General features: G+C 45.0%; 2 protein-coding genes across 3 annotated transcripts in view; one reads left to right on the forward strand and one right to left on the reverse strand.

Moving 5' to 3' along the window:
* Positions 1-13,816, forward strand: part of manbal (mannosidase beta like) — a 401,671-nt gene that overhangs the window by 177,067 nt on the left and 210,788 nt on the right. The window lies entirely within an intron of this gene.
* Positions 748-13,816, reverse strand: part of LOC140365393 (DDB1- and CUL4-associated factor 1-like) — a 28,256-nt gene continuing 15,187 nt past the window's right edge. Inside the window, exons 18-29 of one of the 2 annotated variants that reach the window (XM_072451792.1) lie at positions 12,458-12,735; positions 11,737-11,935; positions 10,917-10,999; positions 10,749-10,833; positions 10,305-10,538; positions 7,914-8,007; positions 5,244-5,348; positions 5,084-5,157; positions 4,891-4,974; positions 4,218-4,373; positions 1,158-1,308; positions 748-960 (exon numbers count right to left, since the gene is read on the reverse strand). In XM_072451792.1, the coding sequence (XP_072307893.1) occupies positions 953-960; positions 1,158-1,308; positions 4,218-4,373; positions 4,891-4,974; positions 5,084-5,157; positions 5,244-5,348; positions 7,914-8,007; positions 10,305-10,538; positions 10,749-10,833; positions 10,917-10,999; positions 11,737-11,935; positions 12,458-12,735 (1,551 nt within the window). In that variant the 3' untranslated portion in view covers positions 748-952. Of the gene's footprint in view, positions 961-1,072; positions 1,309-4,217; positions 4,374-4,890; positions 4,975-5,083; positions 5,158-5,243; positions 5,349-7,913; positions 8,008-10,304; positions 10,539-10,748; positions 10,834-10,916; positions 11,000-11,736; positions 11,936-12,457; positions 12,736-13,816 lie in introns of those variants that run through there. The other variant, XM_072451793.1, reaches the window with a different exon arrangement.

The raw sequence follows: 13,816 nt of genomic DNA on the forward strand, positions 1-13,816 counted from the left end.
TATTATACCGGTACCGAGCATGATAACAAAGTCCCTGGGCCGAGAATTTACCAGCATAGAATGTTATCTCCATTGGGGATTGACAGTTCAGACTCTCCCTGACCACCAGAGTGCAGTGAAATTCTGATTCTTCAGGAAACAGTGGACAGTCACAAACATAGTGGAATTATTCCTGTAACCAAGACAAAGCCCTCTGCTCCTGGACACTCCGCTTTCTTGGCAAACACTGAATCTGCACTGGATGAGGTTTGGGCTTCACCATCTGCATGTGGCGTTTCTAGATAACATTTGATGAATTTGGCACCGAAGTCTGAGTACGAACAGCAGAGTTGACATTTCAACAGCATCCACTTCAGAGGAGTCCAGAGGCTGTCATCAGTGCTGCTGCAGCTGGTTTCCATGACATTGCGCTCACATTTTGTCTGGCAGGTGTCTGTTTAGTATATCTCCAACTGTACCATCCCGATCACCACTTGCATATTTTTTGACGATATGGCCTCCAGATACTGTAGTTATGCGTAACCACGCTGGCCACTGTGGTGACGCCATCTTAAATACCCATCCCGCAGGATTTTGGCAAAAAATTGCTTCACGCTCTTTTACCTTTTGACTTAATACCGCTTTTTATATTTCATTTAATGCGATTTTGCGTTGTAGGCGGTACTTTGTTTAAAAAAAAAAATTAAGATAAAAAAATATTTTATTTATAAATTAGAAATCAATTATCTAAGTGCGGCAGATCCGTAAACCAAGTAATACAATAATGGCGGCCTTAAATAGAAAAAAAAGCAGTTCATTGTGGTACCATCTAGTGGCAATTTGTATTTATTTAAATTTTGTCCACAGAAAAGACAACAGATTAGGCATGTAAATAAAGTCTTTAGGCTCAAAGATGATGATGAGTCTTCAGTCTGTTTAAACGTGGAGGAGATTGTACGTCTTTATTCCTTCACTATAGCCCTGGAACACAACAAAATATGTGCGATATTTATAGAAAGCCATTGTAAAAGAAAAGCAGGTCGTTTTGAAGGCACTTTACAATTATGATGCATAGTTAAGGCTCAGTGGTGGTAAAATCATTCTGTAGCCACAGCTGCCCTGGGTCTGTTTGATAAGCCACCAGCAGATACATCCACACAGGCAAAGCTAATACTCACAGTTATAAATGTCGTCCTCTTCAGACGTGCTCTGATCAGGGTCGTAGTCTGAGATTTCGATGGAGTCATCACTGTTATCTTCCTCATCTTCCTCATTTTCCCTGTCGCCGCCCTCCCCCTCGTCGACGTCATAACCAAGGAGACGAGCAATCTGCAAAGCAACCCCATTACAAATCAGAACACACACATTATTACAACTACTATAACACGAGTGTCAGAGATGCTGTCCCGTTTTATCCAGCGCTAAACATTGCTAATTCATATTATTAATGTCCGATAGATATACAGCGTTTTTATCACTAGAACTACAAGTCCTATAAGCTTTTTCAGCAGTTGTGCCTCCCTGTGCTGCTTCTCGGGCTTTGTCCCACCTCTCCTGCGTCTGCCTCGCACACTAAACTGTACAGACTTGATTTGAGCGGAGCGGTGTGAGCAGGTAAAGGACGTGTGGTTTTGGGAAGAGGAGAGACTGTTTTGTGGACAATAGAGCTGCGCTAAATGTGGCGCTAACAACAAGAAAACAAAGCTCTGTGAGGAAAACCTGGACAGATCAGAAGCTACAGGTCGACGTTTGACACCGGTCAGAGCCCCGATTCCATTTACTACACGAAAATCTATCCTTTAACGCTAAGCTTAAGCTGCTTAAACTATAATAAATAGAAAACTCACTATGTTGTGGCAGCAACAGCCAACAGGTCTGTGATATCAACATTTCATATCAGAATTCATATTGATATTGCGCACCATGCTTCCAATGCTGGAATATGGACTAATCCAACCATCCATCCATTTTCTTCCGCTTATCTGGGGCCGGGTCGCGGGGGCAGCAGTCTAAGCAGGGACTCCCGGACTTCCTGCTCCCCAGACACTTCCTCCAACTCCTCCGAGGGGATCCCGAGGCGTTCCCAGTCCAGCCGAGAGACATAGTCCCTCCAGCGTGTCCTGGGTCTTTCCCGGGGCCTCTTCTCGGTGGGACATGCCCGGAACACCTCCCCAGGGAGGCGCCCAGGTTCCATGTCCCCAGAGTTAGTCTCCGGAGATCTGGTCGTCGAGGCCCCTTCCGTCGACTGCCGCCCAGATCTCTCCACGTCGCTCTTTCGGGCTGTGTCCGGCCGGACCCTGTGTGGAAAGACCCGGCCACCAGGCACTCGCGCTCGCACCCACCCCAGGCCTGGCTCCAGGATGGGGCCCCGGTGACGCCAATCCCGGCGATCTAACTGGCCTGACTAATAACTAGTACATATGAATCCATTAAAAAAAAAAAAAACACCCCTGTATTGTAGGAATAACACATTTGTTTGAATTACTGAAGATTAAATGTTTACTCAAGTACATTTACTAACTGCACAGTGTAAAGTACTCTTACTTCAGTAAAGCTCCCACTGTGAGTAAGGCCCCGCCCCTTGACTCCACATGTGGACCTGAAGTGTGCAGGCTTTCCCAGTTCTTTACAATGCTTTGATCTGCACTTCCAGCGAGTGTGGAGCGACGTGGACTTCATGCAAGCATATTCCCCACAATGCATTTCACTGGAATGTTTTCAAACAGTGCAGAGCTTATACCATAGCAATGTAGAAGATTATAATAAAGAAAAGCCGTAACATGGTAACTGTTCTAAATAAATACGTGGCTTGTCCAGGTGAACAACACTTAACACTTACTGGTTAAGTAACGTTCTTATTTGTGGCCAACTCAGCGAATAATCCAAACTGAACTGTGGCTTCTGATTAATTGAACTGCAGTTTTACAACACTGACGACACATGGATGTTCGACTTTATCAACGTCCAGAAAATGCACACGTGTGTAGTATGATATGATATATCAATGTGATTTTAGTGTCGGTCCTTTGAAAATACCAGATTTAGTGCATTCTTTCAAGTTTTGTCCTTCAGATTACATACACTTCAAATGATAAATCAGACAGTTACAATTAATCTTACTTGAGTAATAATTTCCCCATAACTTCCTGGACTATTTCTTTGCACTTTTACTTGAGTAATATTATTTTGAAGTAACTCCTCTTCATTGAATACCACTGTTGTCTACTCTACCCACCTCTGCGGTTTAAAATAAATGCTGTATTATTATGGCCGTTCCACACCGCCGCGGCCGAAGCGTCCAGTTTACATTCAAAGTCTATGGTAAACGCGCGACGAGCACGTAGTGCGTTATCCGCGATTGGTGCGTTTTTTTACGCTCGACGCTTTGAGCGTGCGTATGAGCCGGCCGAGGCGACGAAAACGGCTTACGCAACGCGTTCAGATATGTTGAGGTCTCTGGCAGCTGAAGCGTAGCAGCCGCCGCAGCAGCCAATCAGAGTGAACGCTCCAGTGACGTACGTTCGTACGTATTGCCCCTCGCATTTCCGGTATTCCCCGTGGAATTCCCCAAGAAGCGCCACTTTTTCCTTGCTCGTCAACAATGGCAGACGAATGATTGATTGTGGCTGTTTGTGGGAGAAAGGAGTTGTACCATGTATTCACGGTGGAATACAGAGACAGAAACAAGCCCGGCGCCTCCGTGTGAGAGTTTTGAAAACCAAAAACGCTCTCAATATCCGCCATTTTACACAATGAACAAACAACTCCACTGCTCATGCGACAACACCTCTACTGCGCATGTGCGCAGACAGCTCAAGCGCCGCACTGTGTACAGTGGCCGGGGCGTCGATAGCGCGCGTCCGGTGCGTAAACGTTTCAAATGTACACGCGCTCAAATTCTGCGTCGGGCGCGATTAGGCCGCGGCGGTCTGTACGTAGCTTTAGAAGGAGGGTCTAAGGACAGAGGACTCTGGAACATCGTCCCTCGCCACCACAGACATTGCTTGATTTATTTTTTACTGTGGCCCTCAGAGGCAACTGTTGTTGTGATTTTGGGCGTTACAAAAATGAATTGAATTGAATTAAATTATGTTGCATAGCAGTTAACCATTGATTTTGTAATAACACATGAGCGGGGACGGACGCACAAGCACAAACGATCAACATCGCCCCGTTCGACCTCAGATCACTGTGGTTTCCCACTTGTTCATATGACGTGTGATTGGACGGAGACAGACCTCGTTCTCGGTGGGAGTCCCCGGCTGCTCGTCGTTCTCTGGGTTGTCGTCTCCAGCCAGTTCTGCGATCAGAGGGTCCGTGTCCATGTCCATGTCGTCGTCATCGTCGTCGTCGTCAGATTCTGAGGAGGAGTCTGCGTCCTGCTCCTCCTCCTCCTGAAGGAACAATGCGTTTTTGAAACAATTAACGCCTAATTTTGTTGGCTCTCATAAAGCAATACCTCTGATTCGATAATTTTTTTTTAACTTATATGTACTTTTTAGACTTATTTTCTGACACCATACTTTTACTTCTACTTGAGTAATGTTTTGTTTGAAGTAACAATACTCTTTAGTAAAGGTTTTGGTAACTCTTCCAAAATTCTTGACAAAAATATTAAATTAATTCAACATTCGTGTTTCTTTCTCTTTGATTTCAGCTATGGTCATTATTTTTTGATTAATTATATTTGTTTGTATCTTTTCTTAAGAAATTTAAAAAGTGTATCCTCAAATCGCTGTCTGGAGTAAAACATTTTTAATGTTTTTTTAGAATAAATAAAAGTCAAACAGAAGCCCTTTAGGGCAAATGTTACTCGTAATACAGCTTATCTAAGGATACAATGACCAACAAACTCTGCTGACACGTACAGAATATACTGATAAAACACTGCATTTGGCTTTACTCTTGTACCTCATCATCGCCCTCTTCAGCCAGTTTCTGTCGCCCGACTTCATACAATCTACAAACTGTGTCCAGACTCATTCCGTCCTGATTCTGTGGATTTTACAGGACAAACATATTGGCGTGTTACAAAGAAGATCCGAGACGAGAGAGACGGCGAAAGCAAGGAATGTAGATTGAAGAAGGTGACGTCCTTTTGTACCTCGATAACAGCCAAATAGCAGTCTTTACTGTCGGTGCACAGGTCAAAAATGTTCCTCTTCACATCGACAGTGGCTGCGCAAACATGATGAAAACGAAATAAAAAAAAAACAACAACAATTGATTTCAATAACACGCAGAGAAGCGAGAGTGGATCTTACCAATAGGTTTGTAGTTTGTAGCGTCAAACGTCCTGAACGAGGAGCCGAAGGGACTTTTCATCTGCTGGTCTACGGAGTCGTCATCGTCGTCGGCCTGGAGCATGGCTACAGGGGAAGAAACGGCAGTGCTTGCAATTCTCTTCCGTTTACCGTATTTTCCGGACTATAAGTCGCACCAGACACATACCAGACACTTACGACAGTTTGTCGTCTGTGTGTCATGTAGCTGAAGGTGTTACATTAGCATACGTACACCTATTCACCATGTTCTCCAATCTTTTATTTATGAGTTTCATTTCAATATTAAATGTCTGTTCTTGGTCTTGGATTTAATCAAATAAATATCCCCAAAAAATGCGACTTATACTCCTGTGAGATTTATATATTTTTTCCCATCCATCTTTTTCCACTTATCAGGGGCCGGGTCGCGGGGGCAGCAGTATAAGCAGGGACTCCCAGACCTCCCCTCCCCAGAAACTTCATCCAACTCCTCCGGGGGGATCCCGAGGCGTTCCCAGGCTAGCTGAGAGACATAGTTCCTCCAACGTGTCCTGGGTGTTCCCCGGTGGGAATGCCTGAAACACCTCTCCAAGGAGGCGCCCAGGAGACATCCGGATGTCCGAGCCACCTGAGCTGGCTCCTCTTGACGTGGAGGAGCAGCGGTTCTACTCCGAGCTCCATCCGCGTGGCTGAGCTCCTCACCCTATCTCTAAGGGAGCGCCCAGCCACCCGGTGGAGGAAACTCATTTCAACCGCTTGTATCGGCGATCTTGTCCAGTCATTACCCAAAGCTCATGACCATGGGTGAGGGTAGGAACGTAGACCGACCGGTAAATCAAGAGCTTTGCCTTTCGACTCAGCTCCTTCTTTACCACAACGGTCCGATGCAGCAACTGCATCACTGCAGCCATGCGATGCTGCAGAGACGTGTCAGCCAAGACAGTCCTACAACATCCAGAGACTTTAGGTACTCCCCGGAGCCCTGCCACTGAGGAGTTTGCCAACAATCTCAGTAACTTCAGCTTGGGTGATCGACGAGTCAGCCTCCGAGTTCCCAGTTTCTGCTTCCTCTTCGGAAGACGTGGCGGTGGGATTGAGAAAGTCCTCAAAGTATTCCTTCCACAGTCCAACGACATCCCAAGTCGAATTCAGCAGGTCTCCATCCGCACCGTAAACGGTGTTGGTGAATGAAGTACTGCTTCCCCTTCCTAAGGCGCCGGACAATTTGCCAGAATTTCTTTGGGGCTGACCGATAGTCCTCCCCGAACTCCTCCCAGCCCCGGGTGTATGACTCTGCGACAGCACAAGCTGGCCTGCCGATACCGGTCGATGACCTCAGGAGACCCACAAGCCAGAGTGGCCCGATAGGCCTCCTTCTTCAGCCTGACGACATCCCTTACTTCCAGTGTCCACCACCGGGTTTGGGGGTTGCCGCCGCGACAGGTACCAGAGACCGTGCGACCACAGCTCTGAGCAGCCGCATTGGCAATGGAGGTGGAGAACATGGTCCACTCGGACTCAATGTCCCCAGCCTCCCCAGGGATCTGGGAGAAGCTCTCCCGGAGGTGTGAGTTGAAGACCCTACCTACAGAGGGCTCCGCAAGACCCTCACAATGCGCTTGGGTCTGCCAAGTCTGTCCGGCTTCCTCCTCCGCCAGCGGATCCAACTCACCACCAGGTGGTGAGAGCTCTGCCCCTCTCTTCACCCGAGAGTCCAAGACACGACAAGTCAAACATTGAGCTCCGGCCTAGGGTGTCCTGGTGCCATGTGCCCTGATGAACACCCTTGTGCTTGAACATGGTGTTCGTTATGGACAATCCGTGGCTAGCACAGAAGTTCAATAACTGAACACCGCTCTGGTTCAGATCGGGGAAGCCGTTCTTCCCGATCACCCCTCTCCAGGTGTCACTGTCGTGGGCCCACGTGGGCGTTGAAGTCCCCCAGTAGAACAACGGAGTCCCTGGTCAGTGCACTGTCCAGTACCGCTCCCAAGGACTCCAAGAAGGCCGGGTACTCTGCACAGCTGTTCGGCCCATAGGTCGACATAACAGTGAGAGACCTGTCCCCAACCCGAAGGTGTAGGGACGCGACCCTCTCGTTCACTGGGGTGAACTACAACACGTGGCTGAGCTGTGGGGCTATAAGCAAGCCCACACCAGCCCGCCGCCTCTCCCCGCAGGCAACACCAGAGAAGTTGAGCCTCCAGCCCCTCTCGAGGAGATGGATTCCAGAGCCCAAACTGTGAGTGGAGTTAGGGCCAACTATATCTATTCCCTCCCAGCGAGGTGACATTCCATGTCCCCAGAGTTAGTTTGTGTCCGGAGATCTGGTCGTCGAGGTCCCTGACGTTGACTGCCGCCCAGATCACTCTGTAACGGCCCCTTGCAGACCCTCCTGCAGGTGGTGGGCCCATGGGAGGACGACCCCACGCCGCTCGTTCGGGCTGTGCCCGGCCGGGCCCCGTGGGGAAAGACCAGACGCTCGCCGTCAAGCACCCACCCCAGGTTATAGTTTTTTTCTTCTCTATTATGCATTTTTTGGTTATACTCCTTATACTCGGCGTAGTCCGGAAATACAGTAAATCCAAAATTTTAGAGAGTTGCAAGCACTGCCGTTTCTTCGTTTTTTTAACAAAAGGTGCATCGTGGTTTAGCGTGGATCAAACCCACCTCCGTATATTACTGTGGCGTTGCTGTTGAAGACGAGACGACACTGGTCTAAGGCTGGGACCGTGCGCAGCAAATGGAAAGTCCTCAAGTCCCACTACAGCGCTGGTTAAGGGCAATACTTTTGAACATAGAAATGATAACTACTCAAAGAAAACTGAACAACATTTCTGAGTAAAAGGCTAAAAAGCAAAAGGATAATCTTAGACTTTTTACTGTTTGCCGTCACAATGATCACTATATTGACTTTTGGGGGTGAATATTTATCGTGGGTACTTATTGGGGGACTTTGTGATTTGTGACTGTAAGATTTGAGCTGTAAACAGTTGAACAAATAACGTGTATGACTTTTATTATAGTGTTTCATAATGTAGCCCGTGTTTTGTTTACAAAATTGTACCTTAGAATGTTGTTTTTGAAGGGAAAATCCTGCCTTTTTTATTGTGCAAAGAAGTTTCTATGATATAGTCTAAATTTTTACACTTCAAAATCTGTTATCGTGACCTTGCCTATGGATGATTCAAAATGCTAGATAACTTGTTCTCAACAGGCAGATATTTTGATAGATAATGTCCAATAACAAATGTAAATATAGCCGCAAGCGGCAATGATCGGCCCTCGCCACGCCGCCGCCACACCGCCGCCACGCCGCAAGAGGAGGGGGCGCTAACGCGCCCCAATTGTCCTTTTATCACGCCTACTGCTGAATCTGTGACGCTGTCACATGTTCTCCCCTTTGTTTTACCATCAAAAAGCAATTTTATTTTGAATTCTTGGCAAAATGTGCGGCTTTGCCGCACAGACACCGTGACTCTTTGAATGAAAATGTGGATAACTTTTGATGGTCCTGAAGATGAGTCTCACCAAATTTCAGGTTAATAGGGCTGACGCCCTGGGAGGAGTTTGTGAAAGTCTAAAGTGTAAACATGTTCTGGCCCCATTGGAATAACATGGGAGGTTTCGGTCATCGTTACGGCAACGCCATAACAATTATGACATGGGTCTCATTGACTTTTTTGATGGGGATGCTAAAATTGAGTTGTGTGTCAAATTTCATATAATTTCGCAAAACTAAACATTTAACCTCCATATAAAATCTGTAGGGGGCGCTGTGGCGCCAAATGAATTTATTTCACTTCAAGTAGGTTTAGGGCAAAGAGTTTAACAACTGATTCTAATTTGACGCAATTCGGACTTTATCTGCGCAAACGGCAGAAATTTTAAATATGGGAGATTTCTGAAATTTTAGTTACAGTTTGCGGCTTCGCCGCACAGAGACCGTGAGAGGTATCAATGTAATTTGGATAACTTTTGATGTCCCACTCCTCAGTAGCATTTTCACCAAATTTCAGCTTTTTAGGGCCAACGCCCTGGGAGGAGTTCGTAAAAGTACGACGTTTGGAAAGACTCCGAAGTCATGTTTAGCCATTTTTGAAGCAATATGGCCGACATTTGGTTCGGGGGACGGCGTTGCCGTAATAATATTTTTTACTTCTCTTGTCACCATCTACCTCTGCGCCAAATTTCATGATTCTACGATCAGATTTTTTTTGGGTCATTTCCCATCTCTCAATGCATTTTTGGTACATTTGGTGGCGCTGACGCGCCAATTTTTTTTATTTTAGAAAAGGGAAATAGCCAGAATGTAGAGAGGCACGATTTTTAGAGGTGTGCAAATTTTTGTGACTTTTCGTCAATGTTCACTGGGTGAAAAATAGGGGGGTTGGTCCCGAGAAGAAGAAGAAAGAAAGAAAGAAAGAAAGAATAATATTCCGATGCGAAAACAATGTTTCCCATTTTTCAAATATCATAAACTATACATTTTCGGAAAGCGCTCGCGCTTTCCTACCTCATGGTGTGGGTCCCTGGTCACTGACGGGTACTTTCGATAATTTTGAGTGGGCTCCGCCCACTTTGTGTTTTTGGCCCTCTATACAGTAATAATGTTCAATTTTTGCATTACATGCTTATATGCACGGAACATGCAAGAGATGGGGAACGTATTCGTGAGCTACTTAGCGCAAATGAGTGCTTTATATGGGGATGACGACCGCGAAGCGGTCGTCATCCCAATGTAAAGTGCTCGTTTAGTGCGAACTTTTGCACGGGCTTCGCCCGTTTACAACGGTAATGTTCCATTTTCCTACAACTAATTAGTATGCACGGGGCGTGCATGAGTGGAGGAGTGCGTTAGTGAGTGTTTGGAAGTGGGCGAGCGCTTCGCGCTCGATTTCGTGCGCACTACGTGCGCACTTTCGCAGCCGTGCTTCGCACGGCCTTACGAGATTAATAGGCCTCTCGCCAGCTTGTGGCGCTCGGGCCTAATTAAATAAAAGATTAACATTTTACATAGAGACGACTGAAGTGACTTTCAGCTGCTGTTTAAAAGGATACGATCTCCGTGTTGATGATGACCTCGAGGGCGCTGGGATGAAACACGCCGCTGATGTTGGTATTGAACTTGTCAAACTTGTGGACGGCCCGCGTTGCCCGGACGTCCCACAGCACCCCGTCGTTCAGCACCAGGTCGTCCGAGGGGTTGAAGGTGGCACAGTTCCTCTTGTAGTTGTTGGAGAGTGCAGGGTCCTGAAGGGTCGTGATCTTCTGCCCGGTCTGGATGTCATAGATCTGTGCAGCAAAAGTATGTAGTGTGAGAAGACAAAAAGTTGTACAATTCATTTCCCAAGACAAATAACGATAGACACAGAGTCGTTTCAAACTTAAGTAAAATCTGTACGGACTGAAAAGCATTGCGTTTGTATAATTTATAATATGAAAACAATGCTTATATAATTTTATAAGCAGCAACACAGGACAGTTGTTTTTATTTGAACTTACATTGGCGACTTGATCGTGAGTGCCGATGACCCTGTCCTGAGAGAGCTTGCTGAACTCAACGTAGTGGTCGTCAACAAATGAGCTTCTAAAAATAAAGAGTTAAAAAAGCAGTCTCAACAACAGTGTCTCATGAGTAACTACAAGTATGTGTGAATTTGATAGTTATACTTGAGAGAAAAGACTCCATCCAGACTCCAGAGGGCAGACAGAGGAACACTCCAGGACGCAGAGGTTAGCAACAACTTCCCATCCTAAAGAGAACATTCACAAAGATGTAGAAGATGTTTCTGTTCAGATAATGCCTTTATGATGCTATCCTTAATTTTTCTTTCTTACTTATTATCTATGAATTTCCAATTTTATTATTAGGTGAACCATAAAGAATTCAGATTTTTTTATTTTATTTGTATAGTCAATCTCTTTGTATGCTACCAGTGAAAACAGAAGCGGTGTGGACAGGACAAATAGAGAGGACCAAGCAACTGGTTGATGCTATAGCATTGAAAATGGTACCAAATGAAAGCTAATAAAATGTTCTTGCATGAGTTCCATATCATCATCAATCAAGGACTATTTGATGAAAAAGGTCTCATTTGAAGAGGTCTAAGGCGGCATATATCTATGCCTATAAATCTTTATCCATTTCAGAGCAATAAACTGAAATCAAATATTCATATCATATTTTTTCATTTAGGATTTTTGATTGCATTGAAAAATCTAGAAAAACAGGCGTCTTTACTCTGTGGCTTAGGTCACTTAATCTGGAGAAAGTCTTCTTGCTTGTTTCCATGGAAATAGTGTTCCTTTGGCTCCATCATCCACAGGATAGTTCTTACTTACCATTTCGTAGTGCGGATGGCGTACCACCTCATGAAAGTTACATATATTTCCTTTAAACAGCATAGTGACAAATCCAATCCCAAATCACATCAAAACCTAAATTGACACATTAGTTTTACTTCAGGTCAAATCGATGAAATGTACGCACTCTGGATGGTTCAAGATGGGTGATGGCGGAGGTGTGGCACGTGTAGTTGGCAGCCTCCTCTCCCGAAAACACGTTGAAGAATTTGAGGTGTCCAGAGCAAGTCCCCAGCATCAGGAAGCGCTCTCTGGCCGAAAAGGCACAACAAGTGAAGTCACTTTCATCTCCAGGACCCTCATGGAAAACAGATATAGGACGAAATCTGTGGAGATTGGGAAAAAAGACATTCTGTGAGTGACAGAGTAGTATTTCCTCATTTACCGGTGTGAAAAATCGCATAGAAAATAAATTGAATGCATCATGGCACGCTGTAGCACTTCAAGAGGCTGGTCTGGCCAATCAACTGCCGTCTAAATCCATAATAATGATCAAATATAGATTATTTTGTTCCATAAAGCACTTTCAATTACTGGGTGTGTTGGTGAGATTTTATTATACGAGCCTAAAAGTAATCAAATTACTAATCTTATTATATTATGTAAGGCAATTTATCATAAAGTAATTGGATTGCTACAGATTGCAAATAGTCATTGCTTGATTTGAAACCTGGCCAGATTTTTGAATAGTGCAAGCTCAGAGTTTTGCGCAGGCTGCTAACTTTGAAATAGTTAAAAATCAAACAAAATGTAATAAAACAACACTTTTAAAAGGGTTAAATCACTTCAGTGACAAATTGGAGAATCACTGAATTCTGTGCAGCGCAAATGAACAATACTTTATTTACCTGCTAAATATGAGATGCCTATCGAGAAAGCCTCTGTCCACTCCCCCGTATTTGGGATACAACACCCTGCTTCCGTGGCGGGCTGTGAAGTTGGGTGAAGCCTGCCTGCGCTGCTTGGGCTCGGGGCAGCGGTGAGGGGTGAACAGGGAGAACGGGGGGCAGGTGGTGACAGGGTTGGGGCAGCGTGCGTGTTGTTCTCTCAGGTACTCTGTAATGATACCGTCCAACGTGGGAGGGGAAGGTAAGTGCAGCTCAAACTGCTTCTTCATGGCTGGAGTCTGATGGCAAGAGAGAATAATACTGATAATAACACTGATGCAGTCACAGAAATTTAAAAGGCGGTGTGGACGATTTTTCGGCGATTTGAGAACGCAGGCGGAAGTGCGCATGCGCACTCCCCCGTGCGGACCGATACAACACACACGTGCGTTTGTTTTTTAGCGCAACGGAGCGCATCGCATCGCTCGTCTCCCGTAGATTTCTGTCCACTTCTGCATCAGCTCGAACTGTCTTTCTCCGTCTTCATTTTGCCCCGTACACTGAGGGAACTATATTATGATAGATCCATGCGCTTAGGCACGCGGAAACGTGAGGACGAGCCTGACGCGGCTGCAGGTGAGCGGTAGGTGCGTTTTATGATTGATACGTGGCTGGACAAATGATTTATCCACGTCACGAGGAAATATGATAAAAAAAATTGCTGAAAAAAATCGTCCATACCACCTTTAAGAGGTGGACAAAAAACTTTTAGACCATATTAAAAAGGACACATATTAATCTGTACCATTTGTATTGTTATTGGCCTTTAAACATACACATGAATCTCATGTTTTAAAACTTAAAACACTGAAGGTATATATTACTTTATATATAAGAGGATTATTGTTAGCACTCCATCTACTGGAAGCACGGAGAATTACCATGGGGAAATTAATAAGTTATTTAACGGTAGAAAGATGTATGGACTTAAAGCAGAATCAAGTTAAAATAATAAAAAAAATGTTGTATTTTTTTTTCCCTCTAAAAAAAAAAAAAAAAAAAGAGGAGCCAGGGTTTCTCAAGCGTCGTCTTCGGGTCGACGTCGGCAAATGTTGCAAGGGTGGTTATACGCCTAAAGACAGCAGGGGGCGACAACAGACACGCCCCAAAAATACATATTTAACCATCACAAAACGTACAAATATGTTTAATGAGGTTAACATTTGACTTAGTTCTCCTTTAAAAATAGCACAGAAGTCCTCCAAATTTGTATCATGATGTCACATCTTTGGAAAATGTCAGTGTCCTTTAACAAAGTTTTGAACATATGCAAAATTAGTTTTCTTGTTATAGATCATTTACTCTTTATTTCTATTAATT

This window comes from Eucyclogobius newberryi, unplaced genomic scaffold (assembly GCF_026437365.1).
Source record: "Eucyclogobius newberryi isolate DKJ021-1_F unplaced genomic scaffold, fEucNew1.0.hap1 SCAF_19, whole genome shotgun sequence".
Taxonomy (NCBI): Eukaryota; Metazoa; Chordata; class Actinopteri; order Gobiiformes; family Gobiidae; genus Eucyclogobius; species Eucyclogobius newberryi.